General features: G+C 41.0%; 1 protein-coding gene across 13 annotated transcripts in view; it reads left to right on the forward strand.

Annotated features, from left to right (window-relative positions):
• dst (dystonin) overlaps positions 1 to 26351 on the forward strand; it is a 98191-nt gene that overhangs the window by 21949 nt on the left and 49891 nt on the right. For 9 of the 13 annotated variants that reach the window (XM_080868155.1, XM_080868162.1, XM_080868161.1 and 6 more), the window contains exons 1-28: positions 7858 to 8616; positions 12082 to 12248; positions 12450 to 12562; positions 12672 to 12778; positions 12862 to 12981; positions 13231 to 13326; positions 13419 to 13546; positions 14912 to 15005; positions 15091 to 15245; positions 15339 to 15807; positions 15905 to 16033; positions 16146 to 16223; positions 16330 to 16491; positions 16740 to 16844; positions 17056 to 17151; positions 17236 to 17361; positions 17448 to 17600; positions 17693 to 17847; positions 17956 to 18082; positions 18251 to 18434; positions 19041 to 19198; positions 19289 to 19467; positions 19566 to 19704; positions 19790 to 19983; positions 20097 to 20259; positions 20337 to 20420; positions 20637 to 20744; positions 20836 to 20934. In XM_080868155.1, coding sequence (XP_080724281.1) covers positions 7873 to 8616; positions 12082 to 12248; positions 12450 to 12562; positions 12672 to 12778; positions 12862 to 12981; positions 13231 to 13326; positions 13419 to 13546; positions 14912 to 15005; positions 15091 to 15245; positions 15339 to 15807; positions 15905 to 16033; positions 16146 to 16223; positions 16330 to 16491; positions 16740 to 16844; positions 17056 to 17151; positions 17236 to 17361; positions 17448 to 17600; positions 17693 to 17847; positions 17956 to 18082; positions 18251 to 18434; positions 19041 to 19198; positions 19289 to 19467; positions 19566 to 19704; positions 19790 to 19983; positions 20097 to 20259; positions 20337 to 20420; positions 20637 to 20744; positions 20836 to 20934 — 4632 coding nt within the window. In that variant the 5' untranslated portion in view covers positions 7858 to 7872. Of the gene's footprint in view, positions 1 to 385; positions 464 to 2922; positions 3016 to 7857; positions 8617 to 12081; positions 12249 to 12449; positions 12563 to 12671; positions 12779 to 12861; positions 12982 to 13230; positions 13327 to 13418; positions 13547 to 14911; positions 15006 to 15090; positions 15246 to 15338; positions 15808 to 15904; positions 16034 to 16145; positions 16224 to 16329; positions 16492 to 16739; positions 16845 to 17055; positions 17152 to 17235; positions 17362 to 17447; positions 17601 to 17692; positions 17848 to 17955; positions 18083 to 18250; positions 18435 to 19040; positions 19199 to 19288; positions 19468 to 19565; positions 19705 to 19789; positions 19984 to 20096; positions 20260 to 20336; positions 20421 to 20636; positions 20745 to 20835; positions 20935 to 26351 lie in introns of those variants that run through there. The other 4 variants (XM_080868166.1, XM_080868156.1, XM_080868158.1 and 1 more) reach the window with 1 other exon arrangement.

Genomic DNA, 26351 nt, shown 5'->3' on the forward strand with positions numbered 1-26351 from the left:
CTGACTATTCACAAGCATCTGCCGCAAGTGATCATATTATGCAACTTTCTGTGATGATTTGAAGACAGACATGCAAATAATATTGATTTATTCAGGTCATAGGAAGCGTGATTTGTTATGACATGTTCAGGTGGTAATGGTGGAAAATGTTCTAAGATGGTACGTGATATGTAGCATATCTTCTTTAGGGAGATGGCCACTGTTGTTGTGCAAAGAGCTTTTGTGTGTTTGCTCTTTTATGTCATCTTACCAGAATAGTGGGTAAGAACCTTAGACGCATGTCCTGTTTCCTCCATGTCATTTGTATTGTTTTAAAATGTGTCCTTTAACATTGAGAAGATCCTGATTTGCACACATGGCTCCCTTTCCCTTTTTATGTCCACAGCCTCGGGAAAGAGGGAGGATGCGCTTCCACAGACTCCAGAATGTACAGATAGCGCTGGACTATTTAAAGAGGCGGCAGGTAAGGAATAGTGACTGGAGTAATTTCACCAATATTGCCACACACTCTTTAAATTATACACCATCAGCTTGACTATTGGAAATCAGCTTGCATACAAAGCTGAAAAAACAGCTGAAAGTTTCCATAAAAAGTAGCTGTAATTTTTATACTTTGATTTGGTAATGAATTAGAGTTAGATCCAAATGTTTTTGGCCAATTATGCTTTTATTTTGGTCATTTGACCTCTGTATTCCACCACAGTGAATTTTAAATAAAACAGTTAATATCTGATATAAATGCAGGCTTTCAGCTTCAATTCAGGGGGTATTACAAAAGTACTGCATTAACTGTTTAGGAAAGCAGTTTTTATGGACAACCCCCCATTTTCAGAGGCTCATAATTAATTGTTTAGTGGTTAGACATGTTCTCTCATTATTCCAGATAAAGCATTAATTCCAGATTTTGAGCTGGAGCTTTGCAGCTGCTCACTCTAAATCTCGATAGGAGTCCCGTGGAGGCCGTCATTTGGCTGAAAACCCAAAATGAGCCAACTAGAGAGATATCTAAGATTTTAGGAGTGGCCAAGTCAATAATCTGGTACCTTCTTAGAAAGGAATGGACTGACCTGCTCAGAACCAACAAAAGGTCTGCACAGAAGACAACAAAAGTAGAATATAACACAAATCTTTATTTGTTTATGAAAATCAGCTTCTTAATATCTAACCCTGTCGAGCCCACATTCTTGAGGAGGTAGGTGTATCATTACCAGATTTTGCATTCAAGAGACCCTTTCATAAATAGAAATACAGTGGGTTTGCAACAAAGTGGAAGCCACTGGGTGCTCTCAAGAAACAAGAAGGGCAGATTAGAAACAGCCAGAGCCACAAGTAAAACCAAGATAAATTTTTACCAGCGTGATGGGAAGAGAAAAGTATGGAGAAGGAGAGAAATGGCCTTGGAGCATTTCACCTCATCTATCAAACATGATATAGAATATATCATCGGATGGGAGTCTATGACTGCCACTGGAACTGGGTCACTAGTGCTTATTGATGCTGTGACTGCTGATAGATGTAGTAGGAAGAACTGTGTACAGAAATGTACTTTCTGCTCAGATTCAGACAAATGCTACAAAACTGACAGACAGAGCTTCACAGTACAAATGGTTAATGACCCAAAGCACACTACCAAACCAAACCAGGCTCTCTCAAGGAAAAAGAAATGGCATATTCTTTAATGACAAATGAGTCACCTGATCTCACCCCAAGAGAGCATAATTTTCAGATGTGAGACCCAAAAGGAAGCAGCAGCTGAATGTTGCTGCAGTAATGGCCTAGCAGAGCACCTCATAGGAGGAAACAGCCTTTGGTGACATCTATGGGTTTTAGACTTCAGACAGTCATTGACTACAAAGGATTTTCATTCAGCTACTAAAAACAGCCCTTGCAATGCTTTGTTAAACCCCTTGAATTAAAACTGAATGTCTGCATTTCAGTTACATTGTCATTTGATTACAATTTGATTAATGTGCAGTAAAATTGTTGTGTTGGTGTACAGAGGCAACATTAATTAACTGTCTCATGCCCTCAAGAACCTATGGATTTAAGTACACATAAAGGCTTACAAATGGTTTACACAAATATATCAGTTCATGTTTAGGGGTAGCTATCTGTTTGTTTATACAGCAAAAAAGCTGATATCTGGGTTCAAGCAGGTTCTCAGACACTGCCACCATCAGACACAGCTGGATTCATGGCATTTTTCTGTTTCCTTACAAAAAATTCATGAAACATGAACAGTAATAGCAGCATTTAAGGAGCGCTGACTGCAAATCCCAACAGTGGGATTTCAGAGAGCTTTGATTGCATCCCCCTCCCCCACCATGCTCAGGATGAGAAGATGAAGGCAGCCTGGTTGAGCCACAGCCAGATGTGACGTAAGGCTCGAGACAAAGGATTCATAGATTGCAACAAATGAGTTGTCCTATTGTTTTGCTTCAGTACATACCAGACACATGATGCAACTTCTGTAGTCATAGCATGTAAACTGTCCAAGCTGAACTTTGATTGATTACAGCTGTTACAGATGATCTGATGGGCAGTGGATGAGTTCCTTATTAAATGCTATAATATCTAACCGTGGTCAGACTATTTTCGTTTTTTAGTAGTTTCCTGCTTTATTTGAAGGGGGTGTTTAAAAAGTACACTTTTTTCATTATATTATGTTATAAAACGTTTAATTACTACAAAACATTAACGAGTTCCCCTCAGTGCCACACTGTGATTATGGTAACGATCTTCCCTAGCACAATACAATGGCGACTGTGCCCTCTTGTGGTGGTTGTGGAATGACAGGCATAATATGGAAGAGGAAAACTCATTGTTAGTGCTTAAAGGTGAATATATATATAAAAAAGAAGAAGCAGGCTATGACTACTTAAATAAGTCTGCATGTGCTAAATTTGCATTTCCTTCTACCAGGTCAAACTTGTAAATATAAGAAATGATGACATCACAGACGGCAACCCAAAACTGACGCTGGGATTGATCTGGACCATAATTCTGCACTTTCAGGTCAGTCTTGCACTCCAGTTATTTTTGTCACCCTCATGCTTTTAATTGCCAAGTAATTAAGATCTTTGCATCCTCTGCTTTTGAATGTCTTGTGTTGGGCTAAATGAGGTCAGATGTTTTAAAATTAGTTAACGACATTACTTGGGTGTTTCTGTTTTTAACCACAAGGTGTCAAAGTTGTGCAGCATTTGTTATGCTGAGTTTAGTGAAGGACATTATTTATGTTTTCAGTGTTGCCATAGCACCATAGCACCATAGGGGTCCAGTTTAGCTTTCCTATTAAATTTGTATGATTAACTTGCTGGATTGCCCAATAGTACAAGAGTTTAATGAATTTTCTAAAGGCTAAAGTGAAGGAGACTGCTACATTTTCGTAAGCACCCCTACTGGCCAAAGCCATGCCTCTAATAAAAAACTGACAGATCCCTTTAAAAAGTAAAGTGTAGAGACAACGGGTCAGAACCTACAGACACCCAGTCTGTACTTTTATAATACTGAAGAGGTGTTACTGGTACAGAAGACGAAGAAAACGTGTATTTTAATGCCTGCAGAAGCTAACAGCTTAAAATGTTTTCAGGAGTTATAAACGCAGTAACACAAAAAGAATCAACTATTAACTTCATCTAACCTTGGACTGTCTTATTCTGCTGGATAAAAAGGCGCAACAGTTTGTGGTGACATAGGTCCTTGTTACCGTGGTTAGTTTTGATAAGTAACTTAGCGACAGTGTTTACTTAGATCATACCTAAGTAAACACTTGTGAAAAAGTACTTCGTAACTGTTGTTGTAAGAAAATAACAAACTACATTCGCTGTTTCATGCAAACGTGTGGGAAAAGCAGCATGAACATTTAGAAAAGCCTGATGCTTTGAAGGATTTATCTGTCTAGTCTGATGTAAAAACACAGCATCCTGTACATGAATTTAAGCCATGTAAAGTGGAGACTGTAGGTGTGTGTGGGTATGTTATTTGTTGGAAGGCTGTTTGCTTGATATAAACATCAGCCTTATTATGATTCCTGAGGAACATACTTAAGGACACTACAAAAATATCCAAAAATGTTTACAAGTTAGACGAAAAATAACCGCTTATTGATTTCATATATATTTATTACTTTAGCCATTTTTTCTTGATGCCTTTTAAGTTTCTTGAAACCCCTCTCTGGATTTCATGGTGGTCATATCCACTGCGATGAAAGCATCTGCCATCACAAGGCCCGTCTTCCACTGTTGGGATGCACCAAAGAGAAACTGTGTCCCCTCTCAGGCCCTGGAAAATCATCCTGTTGGGCATATACACTGGAAGTTCATCGCTGTCACATTTGGTAGATGAATTGCTGTAGCCAAAGGGTGACCCAAGCACCTTTCTAACTTCTTGATGTTCACTGGGCAGTAGGTTCCCCCCAGCCACAGTCCTGGCCCAGCCACCGCAACAGACCACCACTTGCAAATAACCCTTCTTTCCAAGATCATCATCTCACCACGATCATCAAGACGACACCCATAATGCCACTGTGATGGGACATGCTTGCTATACTTCACTGCTTCATTTGTCAACCAGAGATGTCTTTCTTTGCAGAGGCTGACTCCACATTCAAAAAAAGTCTTGTATATTTGCACTAGTCCAGATTAGTAGCTTTAGTTAGCTCTTAGTGGGTGCTGACCAGCAGTAGATTGGTTGGCTTCCTTCGTCACCCTGTTGGCAGTAGCAGCTATATTTACAAATGATATAGATAATTCTTATAGATATCGATATCCATATAATACATCTCCCCTCCAACATGTGCACCTGTAACGCCTCCCGTCTGAAGGGAACGCCTCTGTCGTACCTTCTGATATTATTCAGTGTGTTTCCTGTGTTTGTTGTTGCACTGGGAAGTATCAGCAGCATAATTCTACTGCTTCTATTATAGCCCCTCCAGTAGTATTCAATATCAATTGTGTAATTTAGAATCACTATCATCACCTCTGATGGTGTTTCTTCACCCCTGCGTGAGTGTCATCATCTGGCCTGTGCACTTGATGTGTGAAGTGCTTCGTCACAGCTTGGCTTTGCTTAGACACAAAGCTGTTTATGAGCACAGGGATGATGTGACAAGTTGTTACAGACACAGTTGATTCATTTGTAATTAAGTTTGTTAATATTTTAAACATAGTAAAAAAAAAAAAAGGCCATTTCTTTTGATAAGAATGAGTTCTTACCCCTTCTGAAGCTGGTTTGCCAAGTGCCATACCCTCCATCAAGCCCATCATCAACATTCATCTCTCTGGGCTTTTTTCTGTCTTTCTTGACAATTTACTTTAGTTCATGTTTAATTCATATCCAGTTGTAACATCAGATGGCTCCTAGCAGCCTAAAGGGCCTTTAAGGAATATTAAATGTCTAAACAAAAGGGAAATTACTGAAAAAGATAATTTTTTTTAATGTTCTCAGTATCTCGGGAATGTTTGTGCACACATTGGTACAACTAAGCATTAATGTGCATTAACAAAAAAAGCTTTGGGGTATCGTGTGCTCTAGAGTTGGTTATATTTCCTCCTGAATGCTCTCAAAAATATTCTTTCACTGAACAGTGGCACATTATGCCAAGCGAGCTAGTCTGCATGTGCGTGCCAGAAGAATGTGAGTGTCCACCCAGCATGCAGTCTTCTTCTGAAGTCTAACAGCATGCAGAAACTTCACCCATCTCAATTTCTTTTGTTAGATTAACTATGCTTTTGGCACGTGGCAGTTGTGAGTCAGAAGAAAAATATTGCAAAAATAATTCTGTGTCTTACAGGCGTATAGCGTTAATAGAACAAACATCTGTCTGACTAGCCCTGAGTGAATTAATGGAGGAAAAGTAGCTGATATAATTTTGCTTGGACATGCTGACAGGTAGCGTCTGCGAGGATGCCAACACCTGCTGCTGTCGGTCTCACGCAAGCCCTTAAGCTGTGGATGTGGCAGCGAGGGGCCTGTTTCTTCTTGATTTAAAAAGGATACAAGGGTACTTCAGGAGAGAACTTGAGCTTTACTGAAAGTGTACAGCTTTGGTTTTTATTAAATGTCACAGCTGATAGCACACTGGCATGTATGAACTCAACACTACTTTTATATTGCATGAAAACAAAGGGTTGTTTCCATGACACGCTTTTCTTATACCTGCAGGCTACTTTATTATGACTTATACAAATATTTGACTTCAGTTAACTCGTTATGTCGCTCTTCATTGTTTATTCCTGTGTGTGCAAGAGGTTTCCTTGCTACACAAAGCCGATGATATTCCTATTCTCAAAATGGTGCACACTATATTTATCTTTATTTTTTTTACCTGTGACATGGGGAACTAGTACAATATTAATTTTAGTGTGGAGGGCTAGATGCCGCTGGCATGACAAAGCACTGCTGCTGCTGACTGAACCAGTTTGTTTTACCCTAATGAAGTATCACTCTTTCCATGTGTGCTGTCATTTACCTAACACACACACACACACACACACACACACACACACACACACACACACACACACACACACACACACACACACACACATTGATGAGTGATTCATTCATGTTTTATTTCATTCACTATAGAGCTTACCATTAACAAAAATCCAAATGCTAACACACTCTTTTGAAGATATTAGCATGTTTACTGTCAGATGTATGAACATAGGCTAATACTGCAGCTTGGCCAACGTAGTTGTCTCATGAGGTGAACGTGAGAAGAAGCAGGAGTGACCGGCAGTTTGGACTGTGCTGGCTGTCAGGTGACTTTGACCTTCAGGGACTCGTTTAAATGTTACTCTCAAAGCTATTTTAAGCTTTCCTGTGTGGTGGGATTATAGTTACACTTTAACACACTTATTATCCACTTTTTTCCCTCATTTTTTCTGCAGTGCGTTTGTCCCGCTCTTTCTCAGACAGTGTTTTAAGTGTCCAGTGTTATATAATTCTTTGAATTGCTAGAAGAGTTTTATGCGGTGAATCATTTCTCGGGCACAGCATTTGCCCCCATGTGAACTGCTGCCATGGTGATCAGCTGAGATCATATTGTTTGGTTAAACCATTGGACTTAAGCCCAACCTCTGGCTCAGCCATTGTGCAGAGTTTGAGCGATAGACAAAGTGAAAGCACTATGTTGTCCGGCTCGGATCTGCCTGAGCTTGTTCTGCTCTTTGTGGCCTATATATGTTGCTGTTTTTCAAAGCCGTTCTGACTCGTCGCATTAAACGGAACTTTAAACTTGTTGAACCAAATTCTCAAGCAGCATAGCTCGTGGTTTTCTACTGGAATGCACTTTCAGTTTGAGATCCTTCTCCTCTTACCCAAAGAAACATTATGGCATTACATAAATATTAGGACAGGAAAGAGGCGGCTATCATATGCGTGTTTACTGTTTTGTTGCAACAGACTTGTCATCCTGAAACAGGTCTATCCACGACTCTTTTTCATTCCTGCTCTGAGGGCTACCAGCACACGTCTGTGTGTGCATTTATGGTGTTTGTGCTGGATTATCAAAGCCAGAGAAATGTTTCAAAGGTCAAAAAAGATTCCAGTGTCAGAGGAGAGACGCATGAGAGAGCAAGTGAGAAATGCAGAGTGAGAGAGACAGAGAGAGCGAGGGGCTGACCGGTTCTCCGCAGTCAACAAAAGGACGGAGGCAGCTCTGCTCTGAGTGGAGCCAGCTTTATGTCTGGCTGCCCTGCTAAGCGCTGCTTACGGTGCTCTACTTGCAAAGCTGTCAATGGCTTCATGTCGATGGGATCCTGCTGTTTTAGATTGAGTAGAGTTTACTGGATACTTCGCCTTAAAACCGGTCGCTGTTTGGAGCTTAACATTGTGGATGTTTAGGACACCATATGATTTACAGCCATGGGAAACACCTGTGGTTGTGTTCGGGGTCCGAAAGAGGAATATTATTTGGACCCCAAAAGGGCTCCTTTGAGACCTGAATCCAAAGATCTTAAAGGTCGCCGCTATTTTCAGAGGAAAAAGAGGAAATCGGAAGACTTAAAGCTTGCTGGATCTCTCAGAAGTCCTGAAAGTGAGACTTTTGTTACAACCAAAGCAATCTGCAGTGGTGGAGAGTGTAAAAATGACCCAGATGGCAACACAGGAGAAAACCAAACCGAGCTGGATGAGCCATCAGGAGTGGCCAAACCTCTATCTAGGCAAGACAGCATCAGCAAAGGTGTTTATGTTGGAGAAATACCAGTTCTGATCCTTCGGGATGGTCAGACTCAACCTCTTGCCACAAGGTTAACGTGCAGGTTGGAAAAGTTTTCTACAAACCAGGCAGATGGTGACAGAAGGAGGTCCTCTGTGGAAGAGAAGCTCCATGGTGTCAGCACTACTTCCAAAGGTGTCCCGGCTAAGGAGGGTTTGCTTGTAAAGAAGCTTCTACAACGCCAGTTAAGGAGGGCGGTTAGCTTTGGAGCAGTGGAGCACACGCTACGGACACTAAGGGGTAATGACAGACCTGGAAGTGAGGAAACCTTTGCCAAGATTATATGGGGCTCTCAAGCACACCGAAGGAGGAGACGGAGGGCCTACACCTGCTCTGGTTACGTAGAACATGCTCCAGCTCTGGCCAAATGTATTTCCAGCGAACACGAGGTAAACCAAGAAACCATGTGCTATTTGTAGGCGGTACAGGGGTAAATCATGTAGATTAGGGAGAAGTCTGATACTGTAACAGTGCAATGGTGGTGTCCAAGTACATGATAGATGATAAAATAGGTCACTCTGCATTGTTAAAAGCTTTTTGTAGACATAATAACTAAAGATCACGTGAGAGAAAACGATTTGAAAACCATTTAGGTCACATAATCACATTAGCTAAGAACTATTGTTTTGAACTGAGAAGAATATACTGTAATAGAATAATTCATTATACGTGTACGTTTTTGTATATTTCATATAGAACATTTTTGATTTGCATTAAAAAAAATTCATATTATACTGATGATCAGTACATACAGTACACAATATTTTAACAGTATTTCAAAAATAGTTTATAAATATGGAAAAAAACAGTGAAAATAAGCTCATAATTGTTGTTTTACCATTTGTGAACGAGTGAAAGCATTTTGTATAAATGTGTTTTAATGTGCGACTATTCTGCACTCATCTCAATGCTTAGAGAGGAAATTCAGTATCTGTACTTGTGTACCTGAGATTCACTGATTCAATGCAAATCTAATATTTTGGTCCAAACTTTTGTGTGTTTGTTCTATATAAGGCACATCTATAGATCTCCTTATAGACTGAACAGTTTATAATATTACTGTTATTACATCTAAGAGTTGAGATGTATATGATTCATTTTTGCTTTGCTCAGTTGGCAGATGACTTTATCTTGAAGTATGGGAGCTATTTCTAGTGTCATGCTTCTTCGAAACTTGTTTGTCATTATTCTTCCTCCTTCAAACAAAATCTACAAACTCCTGTTGATGTTATCTGCGTTAGCTGGCTAACACTATCAGGGAATGCTGAGAATCATTCAAATTTATCTTCATCTTCATCTCTTTTGGTCATTAGCAGCAACTTATGGTGAAACAGAGAAGAGAGAAAACTGTAGTTCTCCACAGAGTAAAGTTTGGTAGGAGATAAAGTAAATATCTGTGGTGCATTATCAATTGGCTGTTTGGGAGGAAGTGTCAGATATGTGACAAAAGTATTTGCGCTTTCATATTTAACTTTGTATTCACGTATGCAACAAAAAAAGTGTAACCTCAAACCATTTTGCAACTCAGTCACATCAGTAGTTTTTGGCACTTTTTCCCCCATTTGTTTACAAAAATAAACAAAGAAACCATATCAGAAAAATAGTTACTCAGATTTTGCTTTTGGATATTTAACAGCTCAATTATTAATTTGTATTTTTACATATTTTTATTATAGTATTGTAGCTTCAGTGGGTTATGGAGGCTAAAATGTGCAAAAGTAAATGATATAGTGATTCACCCTGAAATGCATCCCTGCTGATGATCCACCAAATTGCTGTTAGTCTTATTAAATCTCCTTTACCCTTGTGTTGTGTTGTGGTATGGATGCCACAGTCATATGAAGGCATTCAGTTAAATTAATGAAGTTAATCAGATTAAGCTCTTTAACACTTCTATTTTTCACTTTGAAGAAAGCTGTGGTTACCCTGGCTTGTCTGTAATAATCCCTGGTTGGGAAGTTTGACTTACCACCACAATCATAATTAAGTCAGATCTATACTCAAGTGGAAGATTGATATTTTGATTTGCAGTCATTTATATTTGGTGGCATGTTCTGGGAAATCAAAGCCCTTTCACGTGTATACATGCAAACAGGAGACAGAAGCAGCAAGTCCTCAGCACAGAACATGGCGTCAGTGACAGATATGAGATTCTCAATGTGAAAGCTGGAGCTGGGTTGCAAAGCAGCTTGCAGATGAGCATGTAAGTGCTCTAGCAGCCTAAACAGTCTGATTTCCTGTATGTCGGATAGTGAGTTTTATATTGATATCAGATAAGCAATCAGCTGATGTGGACTGGCATTGAGATCAGCTGATCTGCTGGAATTGTGGCTATAATATAATAATAATAATAATAGTATAACTGTTGCATAATTGTGCCCGATTGTGCTCACTATATATGGTTTCCGTTTAAAGCATAAAAGGACTAAAGTGGTGTCCAGTTAAACAGAGGTTTATACATCGCTGTATTTTATTCATGTGTATGTTAAGGATTTTGTTGTTCTTTTTTTGCCATGTTTTTTGTTGTTGTCACCATGTTCCCTACCTGAATAGATTGATTTACTGATCAACTGACTGATGATTTACTGAACTGACTGCAGTTCATTCTGTAAAAAAACCACAGTCTGTGATTTTTCTGCTTTATGTGTAAAGCCTGTCTCTCATGCATAATGTTTCCATACTTTCGGCTACTTGGTATCTGTGTTCCACAAAAACAAACTCCTAGAAAGTTTTGAACCAAAGTTAAAGAGATTTTCCAGATATGAAAATAAACTTTAAAGCTAGTGCACCAACCACACATTTTTAATACACGTTATAAACACGCAGCTGTAAAATCAACCTGTGACGTGGCAGTGTTTGCTTTACGTCATTATACCATACTGAAGCTGTATAGTGTGCTGTAAAACTATTGGATAATTTATTATGCAACTCTGTCTCACGTTGCTGGTATGTTGCAGACATTTTCAGCAAACTTTTTCATCCATCCATCCATCCATTCGCTTCCGCTTATCCTTTTCAGGGTCGCGGGGGGCGCTGGAGCCTATCCCAGCTGTCATAGGGCGAGAGGCAGGGTACACCCTGGACAGGTCGCCAGTCTGTCGCAGGGCTAACACACAGGGACAGACAACCATTTCACTTTTTCATGTTAATCAAATCAAAACTAAAACTTTCCTTATAGAGTTGAGTATCCTCACTGTGAGCGAGTTATCAGGCACGCAGGTGTCGATCCAGCAGCCATTTAAGTTACAGCCATTGGTGTTGCTGTTCTTGCATGCCCTTCCCCTCATATTATTAATAATAATAATAATAATAATAATAATAATAATAATAATAATAATAATAATAATAAATTTTTATCTATAATGCACTTTCAAATAAATTGCTATTTGAAGGTAAAAATGGGAAATAAATAAAAACAATACAGTTAAAAACAGATAAAACAAAAGAGAACAGCAATAAGAACCAGTAAAAACTTTAGGCATAAGATTAAGACCAGCAGGATAGAGTGAACAAGCTGGTCTTTAACTTAGCTTAAGTTAAAGATGGGGCACGAAAAGAAAAAGCACGCTGCCCAGTAGTTCTTCTTCTGGCTTTGGGAACTTTTGGAAGGCCAGGGGCCTGAGATTGGAGAGGATGGGATGGAACATAGAGGTGCAAAAGGTCAGAGAAACATGAAGGTGCCAGACCATTTAAAGCCCATTATAAAACAGGCAAATCAGTGAAGATAAAGTTTTAATGCCACAGAGCAGTGCATCGCAAGTTTATGTGTTTGATTTGATGTCTTTGAACCCTCAGGCGTGGAAGTCATGCCATTTCATTTCTGCGTTTTGTTTTTTTGTTTTGCCTTGCGGCAGATCTCGGAGATCCATGTGACGGGAGAGTCCGAGGACATGACAGCCAAGGAGAGACTGCTGCTCTGGTCCAAGCAGACGACAGAGGGCTACGTAGGTGTGCGATGTGAAAATTTCACAACCTCGTGGAGGGATGGGAGGCTATTTAATGCCCTTATTCACAAATACAGGTACTATAACAAACACACACACAACACAGCATGTTTTTGCAGAACAATAGTGCTTTTGGTTTTCTTTTGATTTATTCAAAAAATGCAGCTAATATGGACATCACTGCTTGAGTTTATTTTTATAGCTTTAGTTGCCCTATCCTTACAGTAATACACCGTGTGTACCTTACCTCTACCTACCTCTGCCTCTTTCTATTACAGACCGGACCTTGTGGACATGAGCCGTGTGTCAACACAGACCAACCGATCAAATTTAGAAGATGCATTTTGTGTAGCTGAACAGCTGGGGGTGGCCAGACTACTGGATCCTGAGGGTAAGAGTCACATACAGAGTCATTCAAATCATGAAAAATAACTCTCAGAGTGCAGCTTGCTCTTGTTTGCTGTCATTTGTGACCCCTGGGTTTGTACGTTTCTCATCAGATGTTGACGTCCAGTCTCCTGATGAAAAATCAGTCATCACCTACGTCTCAACACTGTACGATGCCTTCCCCAAAGTACCCGATGGAGTTGAAGGAGTTAGTCCTAATGTAAGTTAAGCGACTTCAACGAGTCCAAGTTAAAATGCTAAGAAATCCCTTATTTCTCATGATTCTTCTTCTCTTATAAACAGGACGTTGATATCAAATGGGTGGAGTACCAGAACATGATCAAATACCTCAGCCAGTGGATCAAACACAATGTGGCCATAATGTCAAGTAGATCATTCCCCAATAACCCTGTAGAACTCAAGGTATGGCACCACAACAAGATGAGCTCCAGTTATCCCGTTTTACACTGTGTTTGGAATGTAGGCATATCTGTATGTCTGAAAGGTAAAGGATAATTGCAATTTAATGCTCAACTTAAAGCGATGCTAATGATGTGAGAGGGCAGCTGCATCCGTTTGCTGCATGAGAGATTATTATGCAGGGGGTACAGAAAAGTGATCGGACACTTTTAAATAAGTTGTTTTTTATGTAATCTGCTCTTTATTTTACAGGCACTTTATACACAATATCTTCAATTCAAAGAACATGAAATCCCACAAAAAGAAAATGAGAAAACAAAAATCAAAAATCTCTACAAAATGCTTGAGGTACACATGTGCACGATTGGATTACACATTTCCTGCATTTATGGTCTTACGCACTGCAGCGATAATAAGTGTGCCAGCGTTGTCCCTGACAGATGTGGATCGAGTTTGGACGTCTTCAGTTACCCCCAGGTCATCATCCGAATGATGTGGAGAAGGAATGGGGTAAACTAATTGTCGCCATGCTGGAAAGAGAGAAGAGCCTGAGGCCAGAGGTGGAAAGGTAGGTGTGCACTTTTTCTGCCCAGGCTCATCCTAATGTGATTTAAGGTCTCATCTTTATAGTCTCTATAAACTAATTTATTTATGACTTTATTGTTTTAATGGGCAGAAGAAATTAACTCTGCTAATGTGTAGGCGCATAAGTCAAAGTAGTGGGTATTTAATATGACAAACTGTGTGTGTGTTGGAGGTCACATGCAGAAATCAAACCATCACTGATGAGCTGCTTTTCTTTAAAAAAAAGGATAAACATGAAGACACATGCTAAGTGAGTCTGCAAAATATTTTCTGAGGGTGGCGTGAGGAGAGTGCTTCGGTGTCGTATTGCAAGCCTGCTAATGGCTTTAATGAAACCAGACACCAATGGTCAGTGTAGCATGTCGGAGAGTGATTTGCCTCATTAAAGCAGAAATCCCCCAACTGATCTAAGATCTCGTTTACATGATATATTTCAGCTCAGGTTTACAGCCAAAGTGCATGCTACGCATATGATGAGGATGGGCTACATTCTGCTTGAATAATGAAGTGCAAAGTCAGCAGCACAAAAACAAATCTCGATTATCTTGATTCAACACAAGTTTATGTCAAAGTGTGAACCGACGCAGCGATTTTCTTTGGCGAAGGCTTTCAAGTATTTGAACCCCATCTGTTGTTTGCTTTACAGTGTAGCTGGTATTTCTATGGAAACTCACACATCACCTTCCCAAATTCCCTATGAATGATGGTCGTTTAGACAAGTTTACATATCAATTCCTTCCTCCATGGTCTATAAACACATCATATTTACTGCATTATTTCAGGGTGTGGTGAAAACTGGCAGAAACAGCAATTACAGCAGTTTGGCTGTCCTCCAAACAGACTCAGTTCTGACAACGCTGGACTGTCTCAACCTGCCGTTTAATTTTTATTCCCCGAGGGCGGCATAGTATTTCAGGGTGGGAGTTTGTACTCGCTCCTCACCTGGCTGTGACACTATAAATATGAGCAAGTTGAAAACAGCTCCCTCAGTTAGGTCTGCGAATGCTTTCATCGAGCTGTCGAATTTGGAGCCCGATATTGTTTCGGGGGATGGTTAGGATGAAAAACAGTGATTTTGTCTGCAGTAGGAGTTTTGCATTGTAAAGTAAGATGGCTTATTTAAGCGGGAGCAACAGTAGTTTCACCAGCTACGGCTCTGGTGACACCGTCTACTCTGAGCCTTTACAGATTAACAGCTCAGTGTTTCTCAATAACAACATTGCCTATGGATCCAGGTGAGCGCACTGTGTGACAACTCAATTTTTTTTTTTTGGGGGGGGGGAGTTAGACATTTTGACTTTAAACAAGTGAAAACAAGTAAAATAACTTTCCATCTTTGTTTTTTTAGGCTTGAAATGTTGCAGCAGATTGCCAACAGGGTTCAGCGAGACTGTGTTAACGGCGAGGACAAGCTTGCACTGGCGAGAACGGCCCTGCAGTCTGTAAGCATGCACTCTCAGTTTAATACTCCAGCAAGCTGTGATAAAATAGCAATGAGTTGGAAGTCCTTTCTTTTTCTTTTCAAAGGATGCAAAACGTCTTGAGTCTGGTATTCAGTTCCTAAATGAAGCTGAGATCGCTGGCTACCTGTTGGAGTGTGAGAATATTCTCAGACAACAAGTAGTGGATATCCAGATTCTCCTGGATGGAAAATTCCCATTTGCAGATCAGCTTGTCCAAAGGTACAAAGTACATCCTTCTGTATAAATAAAACACTGAAATTTCCTCATGTCATTAAAAAAATATGTCTCAAATTGTCATCTGCTTCTATACAGGGTGTCAAAACTCCGCGATGATCTTCTAGCCCTGAGAGCCGAATGCTCCTCTGTGTACAGCAAAGGCCGCACCCTGACAACAGAGCAAACCAAAATGATGATCTCAGGCATCACACAGAGTCTGAACTCTGGCTTCTCCCAGAGCATTAACACTAACCTGACACCAGCCCTTACTCCTGCACTCACCCCAGGGGGAATAGGTACCCCTGGGTCCACCTTCACCTCCAGCCTTACGCCGTGCCTCACCCCATCCTTGACTCCTGCCTTGACCCCGAGTCTGCAGCCTGCATCAGTCCAGAGCTACTTGGGGAGCGGTGGTGACATGGTCCCAGGTAGCCTCAGGCATTTGAAAAACATGCAGATCCGGAAGCCCTTACTGAAGTCCTCACTGGCAGACCCCAGCTTGACAGAAGAAGAGGTCAACATGAAGTTTGTTCAGGACCTTCTAAACTGGGTAGAAGAGATGCAGGTGAGCATCTCTGATTTATAACTTGGTGTGGGTTTATTTTAAGGCACTTAAAATGAGATGCTGAGTATCTGTGTTGAGTTTTTTTTCTGTTGTTAAGATGGAGCTGGAGCGTTCAGAGTGGGGATCTGATATGCCAAGTGTGAAAATGAATTTAGATAACCACAAAAATGTGCACAGAGTGATCGAAGAATTCCAAATGAGTCTTAAAGAAGCCAAAATAAGTGAAGTAAGTATTTCTTGCAGTTGCATAAATTTTTGTTAGCTGTGTTAGAACCCCCCCCCCCCCCAAAAAAAGATAAATAAATAAAAAACAAACAAACATGTTTTTCTTTTCTCAGATTCAGATGACGATGCCTTTAAAGCTCAGCTTTTCAGACAAACTGAACAAACTGGAAAAGCAGTATGAACGACTCTTGGTGAGAGATTTGTCGAGCTTAATATTCCGAATTTATGAATGGCTTTCCAATAAATACTACAACTGCTTACGTGCTTGTTTTTGTCTGACTCGCCCGTCTCTTTCAGAGCTCATCCAGGGAGCGGCAAAGCCACCTGGAGAGCCTGCATGACTTTGTATCACAGGCAACTCAAGAGCTCATCTGGCTGAACGAGAAGGAGGAAGAGGAGGTTGCCTTTGACTGGAGCGATCGCAACATTAACATCTCCAAAAAAAGGGATTACCACGCTGTAAGTCTTTGCTTGTTGAAGCTAGTAAACCTTCCATCAACAACGATTTGGCTTTCTAGTTTTTGCTTACGTTATAGCTCCATTTATTTAATGAGGCACCATTCGCATCAAAAGGAACTGGGGCTTGAATGTTTAGCTTTAAACTTAAAATCAGTGAGACGGGATATGAGATTTTGTTAGATGATGGACTAACTGGTTTTATGCCGTGGCAGAATGCCAGTGATGCTCAGCTTAATGTCTTAATACAGGACCTGATGAGGGAGCTGGATGAAAAGGAGGAAGCCATCAAGTCTGTGCAGGACAAGGCAGAGCGCCTTATGCTCAAGAACCACCCAGCCAGGCTAACTATTGAAGTAAGCCCTTTGTGTTCTTTGTGCATCCTCAATATGACAATTAAGAATCCAAATTTTGGACTAGCAGCAGTGACTCCACCCTGCATTCATCTTTCACAGCGATTACAAGATTATAAAGTCCTGATTCAACTTGTAATTTTCCAGTTATGATGCCAAGATATGTATGTATTTTTTTAATCTGAAAAAATTAATGTTGGGGTTTGTTTTTAAGGCATACAAAGCTGCAATGCAGACCCAGTGGAGCTGGATTTTACAGCTCTGCTCATGTGTCGAACAACATCTCAAGGAGAATGCCATTTATTTTGAGGTGAGTTGCTGCCGTGGACTGTTTCAGCGAATGCAGCAAAGTGTTTGCCACATCTAATTCAACTCTCTTTCCCTCACTGTGCAGTTTTTCAGTGATGCCAAAGAGTCCATGGATTACCTGAAAAATTTGCAGGATTCGATTCAAAGAAAGTACAGCTGTGATCGAACAAGTAGCCTACACAGACTGGAGGATCTCATTCAGGAGTCCATGGTAAAATGACAGAAAGATATGAAGTGTGTGTGCATTTAAAGGCGAAATGAAGAAAACACATTTTTTGTGGGTTTCTGTGTCCTTAGGACGAGAAAGAGCAGCTCCTTCAGTACCGCAGCACTGTGGCTGGGCTGGTGGGCAGGGCTAAAAATATTGTGCAGCTCAAGCCCAGAAACCCTGAAAATCCACTAAGATCCTCCATCCCTGTTAAAGCGATCTGTGATTATCGTCAGATAGAGGTACTATTATTGGTGCCGTGAATCATCACATTTAATCTCGGTTTATATAAAACATTTATAGTAAATCAGTTACGGTTTGTCAACTCTTTCAGATTACCATTTATAAAGAGGATGAGTGCGTACTGGCCAGTAACTCTCACCGGGCTAAGTGGAAAGTCATCAACCCAGCAGGTAATGAGGCGATGGTTCCCTCTGTTTGCTTCACTGTCCCTCCACCCAACAAAGAGGCCGTTGATATGGCTTCAAGGTGAGTTGGTAGGATGCTAAGTTTCCTACAGTTCCCCTATAGTAATCTTTTTCACAAATTTCATTGACGCAGCAAATAATATTAATAATATAACCTTTGCTTCTGCAGAACTGAGCAGTTATATCAGAACGTCCTGGCACTGTGGCACCACTCCCACGTCAACATGAAGAGTGTGGTGTCTTGGCATTATCTAATGGCTGACATTCAAGCCATCCGCAACTGGAATGTGGCTTCAGTATGTCGAAGTTTGTTTTTTCAGACTGCAGTCAGTCGAGCTTTTCTTTTGACGATCATTTGTGATAATCACGCTTCAGTTTGATAACGATCATTCTAAGGAAAATGCCAGTTTGTGTTATTTACACTTGTTTTTATTTGTTTGACTGTTTTGCTCTCATCACTCCAGATAAAGACCATGTTGCCAGGTGAGCATCAGCAGGTCTTGAGCAACCTGCAGTCCCACTTTGATGAGTTCCTGGAAGACAGCGAGGAGTCAAAGGTATTCACTATGGCGGACTGCGCGCAGCTCGAGAGAGACGTGGCGGCGTGTAAGGAGTATTACCAGGAACTGCTCAGATCCGCAGAGAGAGGCAAGGCTCAAATCTCCCTTCCCCTTCTGCGTAACAACAAGCAGCTTGTGTACATTGTACAAAACACAGCAAAGGGAAACACATGGCTGTTAAGCCTTTTAAGCCTTAAGTTAATACCTATTGGAATTACTCTGATTTTGCTGTGAATGTAAATACTGCACTGATATGCCGTTAAAGTGTTATGTGTAGTCATGAATTTTAATTTTGGGAAAATTTGAAGAATATTTGTTCCGCTGTGTTGATACATATGCACGTGGGCAGTATTCACATATACAGTATAAAATATTTGCATTTCCTTTTAAAAGATTGTTTTTTTTCTCAATGCACTAGTCATAATTTTCTCATTTTGGGACTGACTCCACCTCAGCAGAATACAAAGTTCAGTGGATTGAGCTCCATTGCATCAGACCTTACTTGACCTTATAGCATAATAAGGGTGCCACCTAGAGGCAGTCAGTTTAAACTGCAGTATTTTTGGGTTTAAATTATTTTCCTTTGGATGATTTTCAAAATAACGCAAAGCTTTATATTTATTACTCTCAAAAAGAAAAATGCAACCAAGATGTCAGTATTTTTAATAGACTTTGATCCTTTTCTGTTACACAGAGGAACACGAGGAGTCGGTGTACAATCATTACATCTCGGAAATACGCAACTTCCGTATGCATCTGGAGGCCCATGAAGAACACCTGATCAGGCAAATACGCTCACCCCTGGAAAGAGATGACCTGGAGCAGAGTCTGCAGCGTATCACAGAGCACGAGGTACACATTGCAATACTCATTTATGATACTCGAGAACTTCGCTGTTATTGTCAGTTTAAATCATCCCCCCGCCCTCATCTGCTCTCGCAGAGGAAGACGGCAGAGCTGAATAAGCTGAAGGAGGATCTGGATGCCATGAAGGAGAAGTGCGAGCTGTTCCTCAGACAGGCCGCAGGTTCTCCGTCTGTGGCAACGCTTTCATCTGAGCTCACAGTCCTCATTCAGAGCATGAGCCAAGTGTACTCCATGTCTTCCATTTATATGGACAAGTAAGAGTTTCCCTTCATTGTAATTAGGTAATTCATTTATATGTATGTTTGTAATACAAAAGAATATTAGAACTAAAGACCTTTTTCTTCTATTGCAGATTAAAAACTGTGAGTTTAGTGGTGAAACACAGTCAGAGTGCAGAGGCGCTTGTTAAGGCCTATGAGTCCAAACTCTATGAAGAAGATGCCATGAACCCTGATGTCAAATCCATTGAAAATGTCATTTCCACACTAAAGGTGTTACACCAACATGATACAGTATTTCACCAACACACCCAGTGTTTTGACTTCACTTGTTAACCATTCCTGCTTCTGCACACAGCACTGGCGGACAGAGATTGATGAGAGACAGGAGTCATTCCACGACATGGAGGATGAGCTGCAGAAGGCGCGACTCATCAGTGACCGCATGTTTAAAGCGCACAACGAGCGCGACTTTGACCTCGACTGGCACAAAGAAAAGGCGGATCAGTTGAGCGAGAGGTGGCAGAACATCCACTCGCAGATCGATAGCAGGTTTGGCTTTTTTCATTTATTCATTCTGAATTAAATCAAGCACACCAGCTGTTTTTGCAGAAAATAGTCAGTGTATGTATTGATCACTAAAAGCTTATCCAACCAATTTTCAGGCTCCGCGACCTGGATGGTATCAGCAAATCTTTGAAGCACTACAGAGACTCCTATAGTAGCCTTGATGAATGGGTTAGAGACATGGAGGCAGCACAGCTGAAGGCCCAAGAACACAAGCCTGAGGATAGCAAGGCACTGGCTGAGCTGTTAAACAAACAAAAAGTAGGACAACACAGAAGTTATTCACAGCAAAAAACATTTATATAGATACACAATGTATTAAAATGTGTGTTTTTCAGATCCTTGTTGCTGAAATTGAGAAGAAACAGAGCAGTATCGACGAATGTCAAAAGTACTCAGAGCAGTACTCATCTGCTGTTAAGGTGAAGCCATTTGTTGTCTTTAATTTAGTTTAACCCCCACTTTACAGTTCTGTTATCTAAACAGTAACGCATCAGGTCTGCAGGCTTTTGCAGAATATTTTTTCTGAATAGTGCAGCAGTTAGTCACATTTTGTTGACATTTGGTGAAAGGAGACTGAGCAATAATAATCTAACAAAAACTAGTTCACCATCAATTCATGTGAAATTCTTTTTTAGGATTATGAACTTCAGCTGATGACGTTCAGAGCGATGGTCGACTCCCAGCACAAATCTCCTCTCAAGAAACGGAGGATGCAGAGTTCTTCTGATGCCATTCAGCAGGAGGTCAAACTTTATTTTGGCTTTGTCAGCAGAAGAAATGAGTTCTGTATGAACAACAGTGCCTGCTCAGTAATATACTTGGTTGTGTTTATAGTTTATGGATCTCCGAACGCGCTACACTGCTCTGGTGACTCTGATGACTCAGTATGTGAAGTTTGCCAGCGAAACGCTGAAGAGAACTGAGGACGAGGAGGTGAGTTATTCTTGCTTTAACACATAAAACTTTCTGTGGTAACAGGGATTCGTGTGGCACTTTTTCAATTTCAATTTGTTCACCATTTGTTTCCTGATGCCAATGTAGCTGTATTGTCGCACATGGGCATGCTTCCTGGGTGGTCTTCTCTTTTTTATCAGCTTGTTTTAGTGGCTCACAGCACTTCCACTACTTGTCTACCTTGACTTTTTGACTCACTCCAAGACAATTATCCCAGATGGAGGTCTCATCGTGAGGGAAGAGAGTTTGCTTCATTGTACAAAAGAAGCAAAGGAAATGGAGCAGTGCATGTCTGCATGGATGGTAGCTCCTTCCTGGAGATATTGACTTGCTGGGATGAGAAAGCTTTTTTCTAATTCTGCTGCAGTAGATCTTATATGTCTCTTTTAAATGTCTCTCCAGGAATCTGTGCATTAGTTCTAAAGCTTAGTTTTGACATATAAAACTATAACTGAAATAAAATCAAACCTAAAATATTGATGGTATGTTTGCAGTTTTTAGGCATTTACAGTACAACTATCTCTTCTTTTATAAACAAAACTCATTAAGGAAATTCATGGAGAGATTGTTTTATTATTAATGGCGCTAATTTACAATGTCTACAGTGGATGATTTGTGTTTTTTTCCCATTATAGAAGAGAAAAGCTTTTGAAAGAGCAGAGAATGAAAGGTGGACAGAAAACATGGAGCTCCAAAAAGCTACAGAGGATATAGAGATTAGTCAACTTAAGCAGCGGGTCTGGGAGCAGGAGGCTTTGCTGACTGAGAGGCAAGAACAGTTGGAAAAGTTGGAAGGAGAAATAGAAACACAGCAGAAGACAATTGGTGATCTAAAGTGTCAGAAATCCCAGCTCGAGCATGATCTGAATCAGTATCATGCTAAATTAGAGATAGCAGTTAAAGACAAAATGGCAATTGAGCAGGAATTAAAGCACACAAAAATGTTAATCGAACAGTCAGAGGCCACGTGGTCTTTGACTCAGAAGAAGCTAGACGATTTCTTAAAAGATAGAAATGATGGCCACGATATTAATACCCAAAGCCTTCACAGAAAAAAAGATGTGGAGGAAATAGACTTTGCCACTGTTCATGAGCTGCAAAGCCAAATCCATGCTAAAAGTGTGGCTCAGCAGCCTTTGGCCTTTGACAGCCAGTCAGCAGGAGACTGTGAGCTGAGATCATCTGCATTCAGAGAAAATGACAGCACGATGGTGGATGTTCTGCAGCAGAAATTAGAGGAGCTGGTCCTGGTCCAGAGAAAAGCAGACATGGCTGAAGAAAAAGCACAGAGTTATAAAAAGCTGTTGGATGACAGCAATAACAGACTGAAGAAACTTCAGATGGACTTGGAAGCTGAGAGGATTAGCATGAGACAGAAATCAGAGGAACTCCAGCAGGAAACACAGAACATGAAGAAATCCATCAATGAGCTTCAAGACGAAATCAGATCTCTCAAAAGAGCAAAGTCCTCTCTGGAACAAAACACGTTTTTTCACAGCACTGAAATAGAAGGCCTTAAAGAGCAGCTGAACATCGCCCATGGAGAGCTGCAGAAAAAAAGCTCCATTGAACAGGAAAATAGTTACAAGATTAACAGCTTAGAATTAGACCTGGCTTCCAAGCAGTCAGTAATAGATCAGCTGAAGTTTAAATGCAGTGAGCTGACGAGGATGAATGTCTCATCGGAGAGTAATATTCAAGGTCTTCACATCCAGATGGAGTCAATGGAAAAAGAGAGGTCACTTTCAGAACAAAAGCTCAGGTCTTTAAGGAGAGAGATCGACAGCTGGAAACAGCAAGTTCAAACAGCAAAGGAAGAAAGTAGCTTAATGAAAAAATCTGAGCAGGCGCTGCAGGGCAAGTGTAAAAATCTGGAAGCAGAACTTCAAAAAAGTGAATTAGCTGCTTCTCAGTGGCAGGCGAGAGTAGATGAGATGAAACAGATCAATCTGGAGATGGAGGAAAATCTAAAGAACATCAAAGCTAAACTGGATCAGGCGATGATGGAAATTGACAGCAAGGATCAGCAAATTAAAATCTTCAGGGCTCAAGTAGAGGGCACCAAATCACAGGTCAGAATTATCGAGGAGGAGCTGAATAAGAAATCGCAAAGCTCTCATGAGCTTCAAATTAAACTGCAAGATTACAGTGAGGAGGTAAAGAAAATGACTGAACTGCAGCAGAAAATCAAAGTTCTCAGTTCAAGTACTGCCAGTTATGAGAAAGAAATAACCTCTCTTAAAACTGAGCTGATGTCAGTGCTTTCTGACAAGAATTCGGCAAATCAAAAGGTCCACATGCAGAAAGCTGAAATCAATGATTTGAAAGTGATGCTGAATGCTAAAAATGCACAACTGCAGAAGGAATGTGCAGAGAATCAAAAGCATCTCAGTAAAATCAAAGCTTTAGAAGATGAGCTTTTCAAACAAAAGCACAGTTTTAAGGGGTTAACCAGCACCTCGGAGAAAATGACAGAAAACGTAAAGCAGGAACTTTACACGCTTCAGAGTGAGAAGAGAGAAACGGAAAGGAAAGCCGAGAACCTGAACGCTAAACTTTCAGATTTAAGCTCCTCACTGCAAAGAACAAAAGACGAGTTAGCGAAAGAGGCCCAAGAGAGAAAAGTCAAAGAGTCCAAACTAATTCAGCTGGAGGCTGAGCTTCAGAAAAATAGAATAACAATCAAAGAAATTATGTCCAGTTCTGAGAAATCCAGATCAAACCTACAAAATGAGAATACACTTTTAAAGAGGGAGAAAGCTGAGGCATTAGAGAAAAGCATCTTATTGGGATCTGAAGTCAGAAAACTGAGAGAAAACCTTCAGCACGCCCAATCGGAAGCCGAGCAAAAGCAAATAGAAAACGCTGCGCTTCAGCTGAGGTCCCAGCAGATGGAGGAACAACTGGATAAGTGTAAGAAAATGCTGGAGGAGTTAAAGAGCAAACTAGAACTCCAGAGAGAGGGCTATGACAGGCAGTTGCTGCTAGTGAAAACTGAAATAGAGAGAAAAATCATTTTACTGCAGTCCGAGCTCACAAACGACAGCGAGAAATCCAAAGTGCACAGCGCTGAACTAGCAGAGATGCTGAATAAGTATTTCAAGCAAGACATGAAGCAGATAAAACATCAGAGCACAGCTGATTCAAAGCAACAACTGGACCAACAGCTTCAAATCAAAATGGACAAAGTGCAGCAAGAGAGAACGAAGCTCGAGCGAGACTTGTCAAAAGCAAAATCTCAAATAGACGAACTCGAGGAAGAAAAAGTCGAACTCAAGTCAAAAATCAGTGCTATGCAAAGCCTTTGCAATGAGCAAACGGGTGAATGGACAAAGTTTCAACAGCTGTTGAAAGACAGCGAGTGGAAACTCACAATGAGAGAAAATGAGGCAAGATCTCTGCGGGAACAAATAGTGCTGTACGTCAAAGAGGTTAAAGGCCTTCAGGAGAAGCTTTCGACACTCGGATTAGAGGCGACTCAGTGCAGTTTCCAGTATGTGAAAGACAACAAGGCTGATCTGATGAATGCAGATGTCGCTATAATGCAGAAAATGGTGCACTCAAATCAAGATACAAAAAGCAGGAGAGATGAAGAGATTCTCTCAGTGAAAAAGTCCTCACAGGTACGCACGAGGCTGAATTTTGCATTACAGGAACATAATAGTGCATTTATTAACAGATCCAGTATTTTTAAATGCAGTATGCTCCTTTCAGTAGTTGTTTTTTTCTGTTAGTTGATATTAATAATTGTAGCTGTAAAAACTTAATAGCTCTTCCAATGTCACATCTACAGATGGCAACAACGGAGAACAAAATCACCCTTGAAGTGATTAAACATGTCAGACAAGATAAGAGGGAGATCATTCACAGTCAAAGCCTTCAGCAGGATTCAACAACAAACTCAATGTTGGATAGCTCCCCTTATCAAACTCCCGCTTTTCTCAAGAAAGATGTGCAAAGTGTGACTTACAAGAGCCACGTTAACACTGATTTCCAAAGCTCTGTGACAGCACAGGGATACATGGCTCTGTTGGGACTTAAAGACAAACAGCTGCACGAAACTAATGTCAGCAAGACAAAAATGTACCAAAGCGCATCAGAGAGTAGTATAACAGACCGCAATGGACAGCAGAGCGTGACATATTCAACTCCCCAAAAGCTCCCAGACCTCAAAGGGGGTGTAAGCATTCAAAATATTGTCAAATTTAGGCCCTCGGATGAAGAGTACATCGGCAAACCGGCTGCTATTGCTGGAATTTATGTGGAGTCGAGCAAGAAAAAGATATCCTTCCTGGAAGCTGCTGAGAAGGGCTTCCTAGCAAAGACATATGCCCTTGAGTTTCTCGAGGCTCAGGCTGCAACAGGAAGCCTTACAGATCTGGCTACCGGACAAACGCATTCAGCTGCCGAGGCATTGGAGAGGGGGATTATAGATCCGAGCCTGAAAGACAGACTGATGGAGGCTGAGAAAGCTATTAGTGGCTACATCTTTAAAGGCAAAAAGCTGTCTGTGTTTCAGGCCATGGAGGAAAGGATTCTCGATAGATACAAAGCCAAAAAGATCCTCGAGGTCCAGGTTGCTACTGGAGGACTGATAAACCCAGCAACTGGGGTCAGGGTAACAGCTCACATTGCTGTAGATCAGGGTCTTTTGAACAAGGAGACTCTACAGAGTCTCTATGATCCAGTCAGTAACCCCAAAGGTTATCACAACCCTGACACTGGACAGAAAGCATACTACTCTGACATACTGAAGGCATGCTTGTACGACATCAGTGGTGGAGTGTTTCTCTTTCCGTTTGGTCAGAGGCACCTAACAAGCACATCTCCTGCCAGCTCTCATAGGGTGTCAGTTGTCAACAGCAACTGTGGCACTGAGATGTCAGCCTATGAAGCATTCAAGGGGAAACACATTGACAAGAAGACATATCTGTTTCTGTCACAGCAGGAGAGTGAATGGCAGGAGAAGTCCACAGCTGACCCCAGTGGAACCCCACTTCACGTCATTACTGATGTCAAAGGTGGCCGACAGCTTTGCCTTGAGTCGGCTCTAAGTCAGAGATTCCTGGAATCGTCTGAGCTTGAGAGCTATCGCAGAGGTCTTCTTAGTATCACTGAGATCGCAGACATGATATTTTCAAGAATGGTTGTTGTGGAAGATGTTAACAGCCCCATTGCTGGACTTTGGGATGTCACTCAGAAGAAAAGGCTTTCGGTTTTTCAGGGTTTTCAACAGGGCTTTACTGACAGAGCTACTGCTTTGCGGCTGTTAGAGGCCCAGGCCTGCACTGGAGGTATTTGTGACCCGTCATGTGGAGAGAGAGTTACCCTCACCGAGGCTCTCAAAAGAGGTCTTTTGGATGAAGCACTGAGTCAGCAGCTTCTGCAGTTTGACC

This window comes from Rhamphochromis sp. 'chilingali' (assembly GCF_963969265.1).
Source record: "Rhamphochromis sp. 'chilingali' genome assembly, chromosome: 20".
In the NCBI taxonomy this organism is placed as follows: domain Eukaryota; kingdom Metazoa; phylum Chordata; class Actinopteri; order Cichliformes; family Cichlidae; genus Rhamphochromis; species Rhamphochromis sp. 'chilingali'.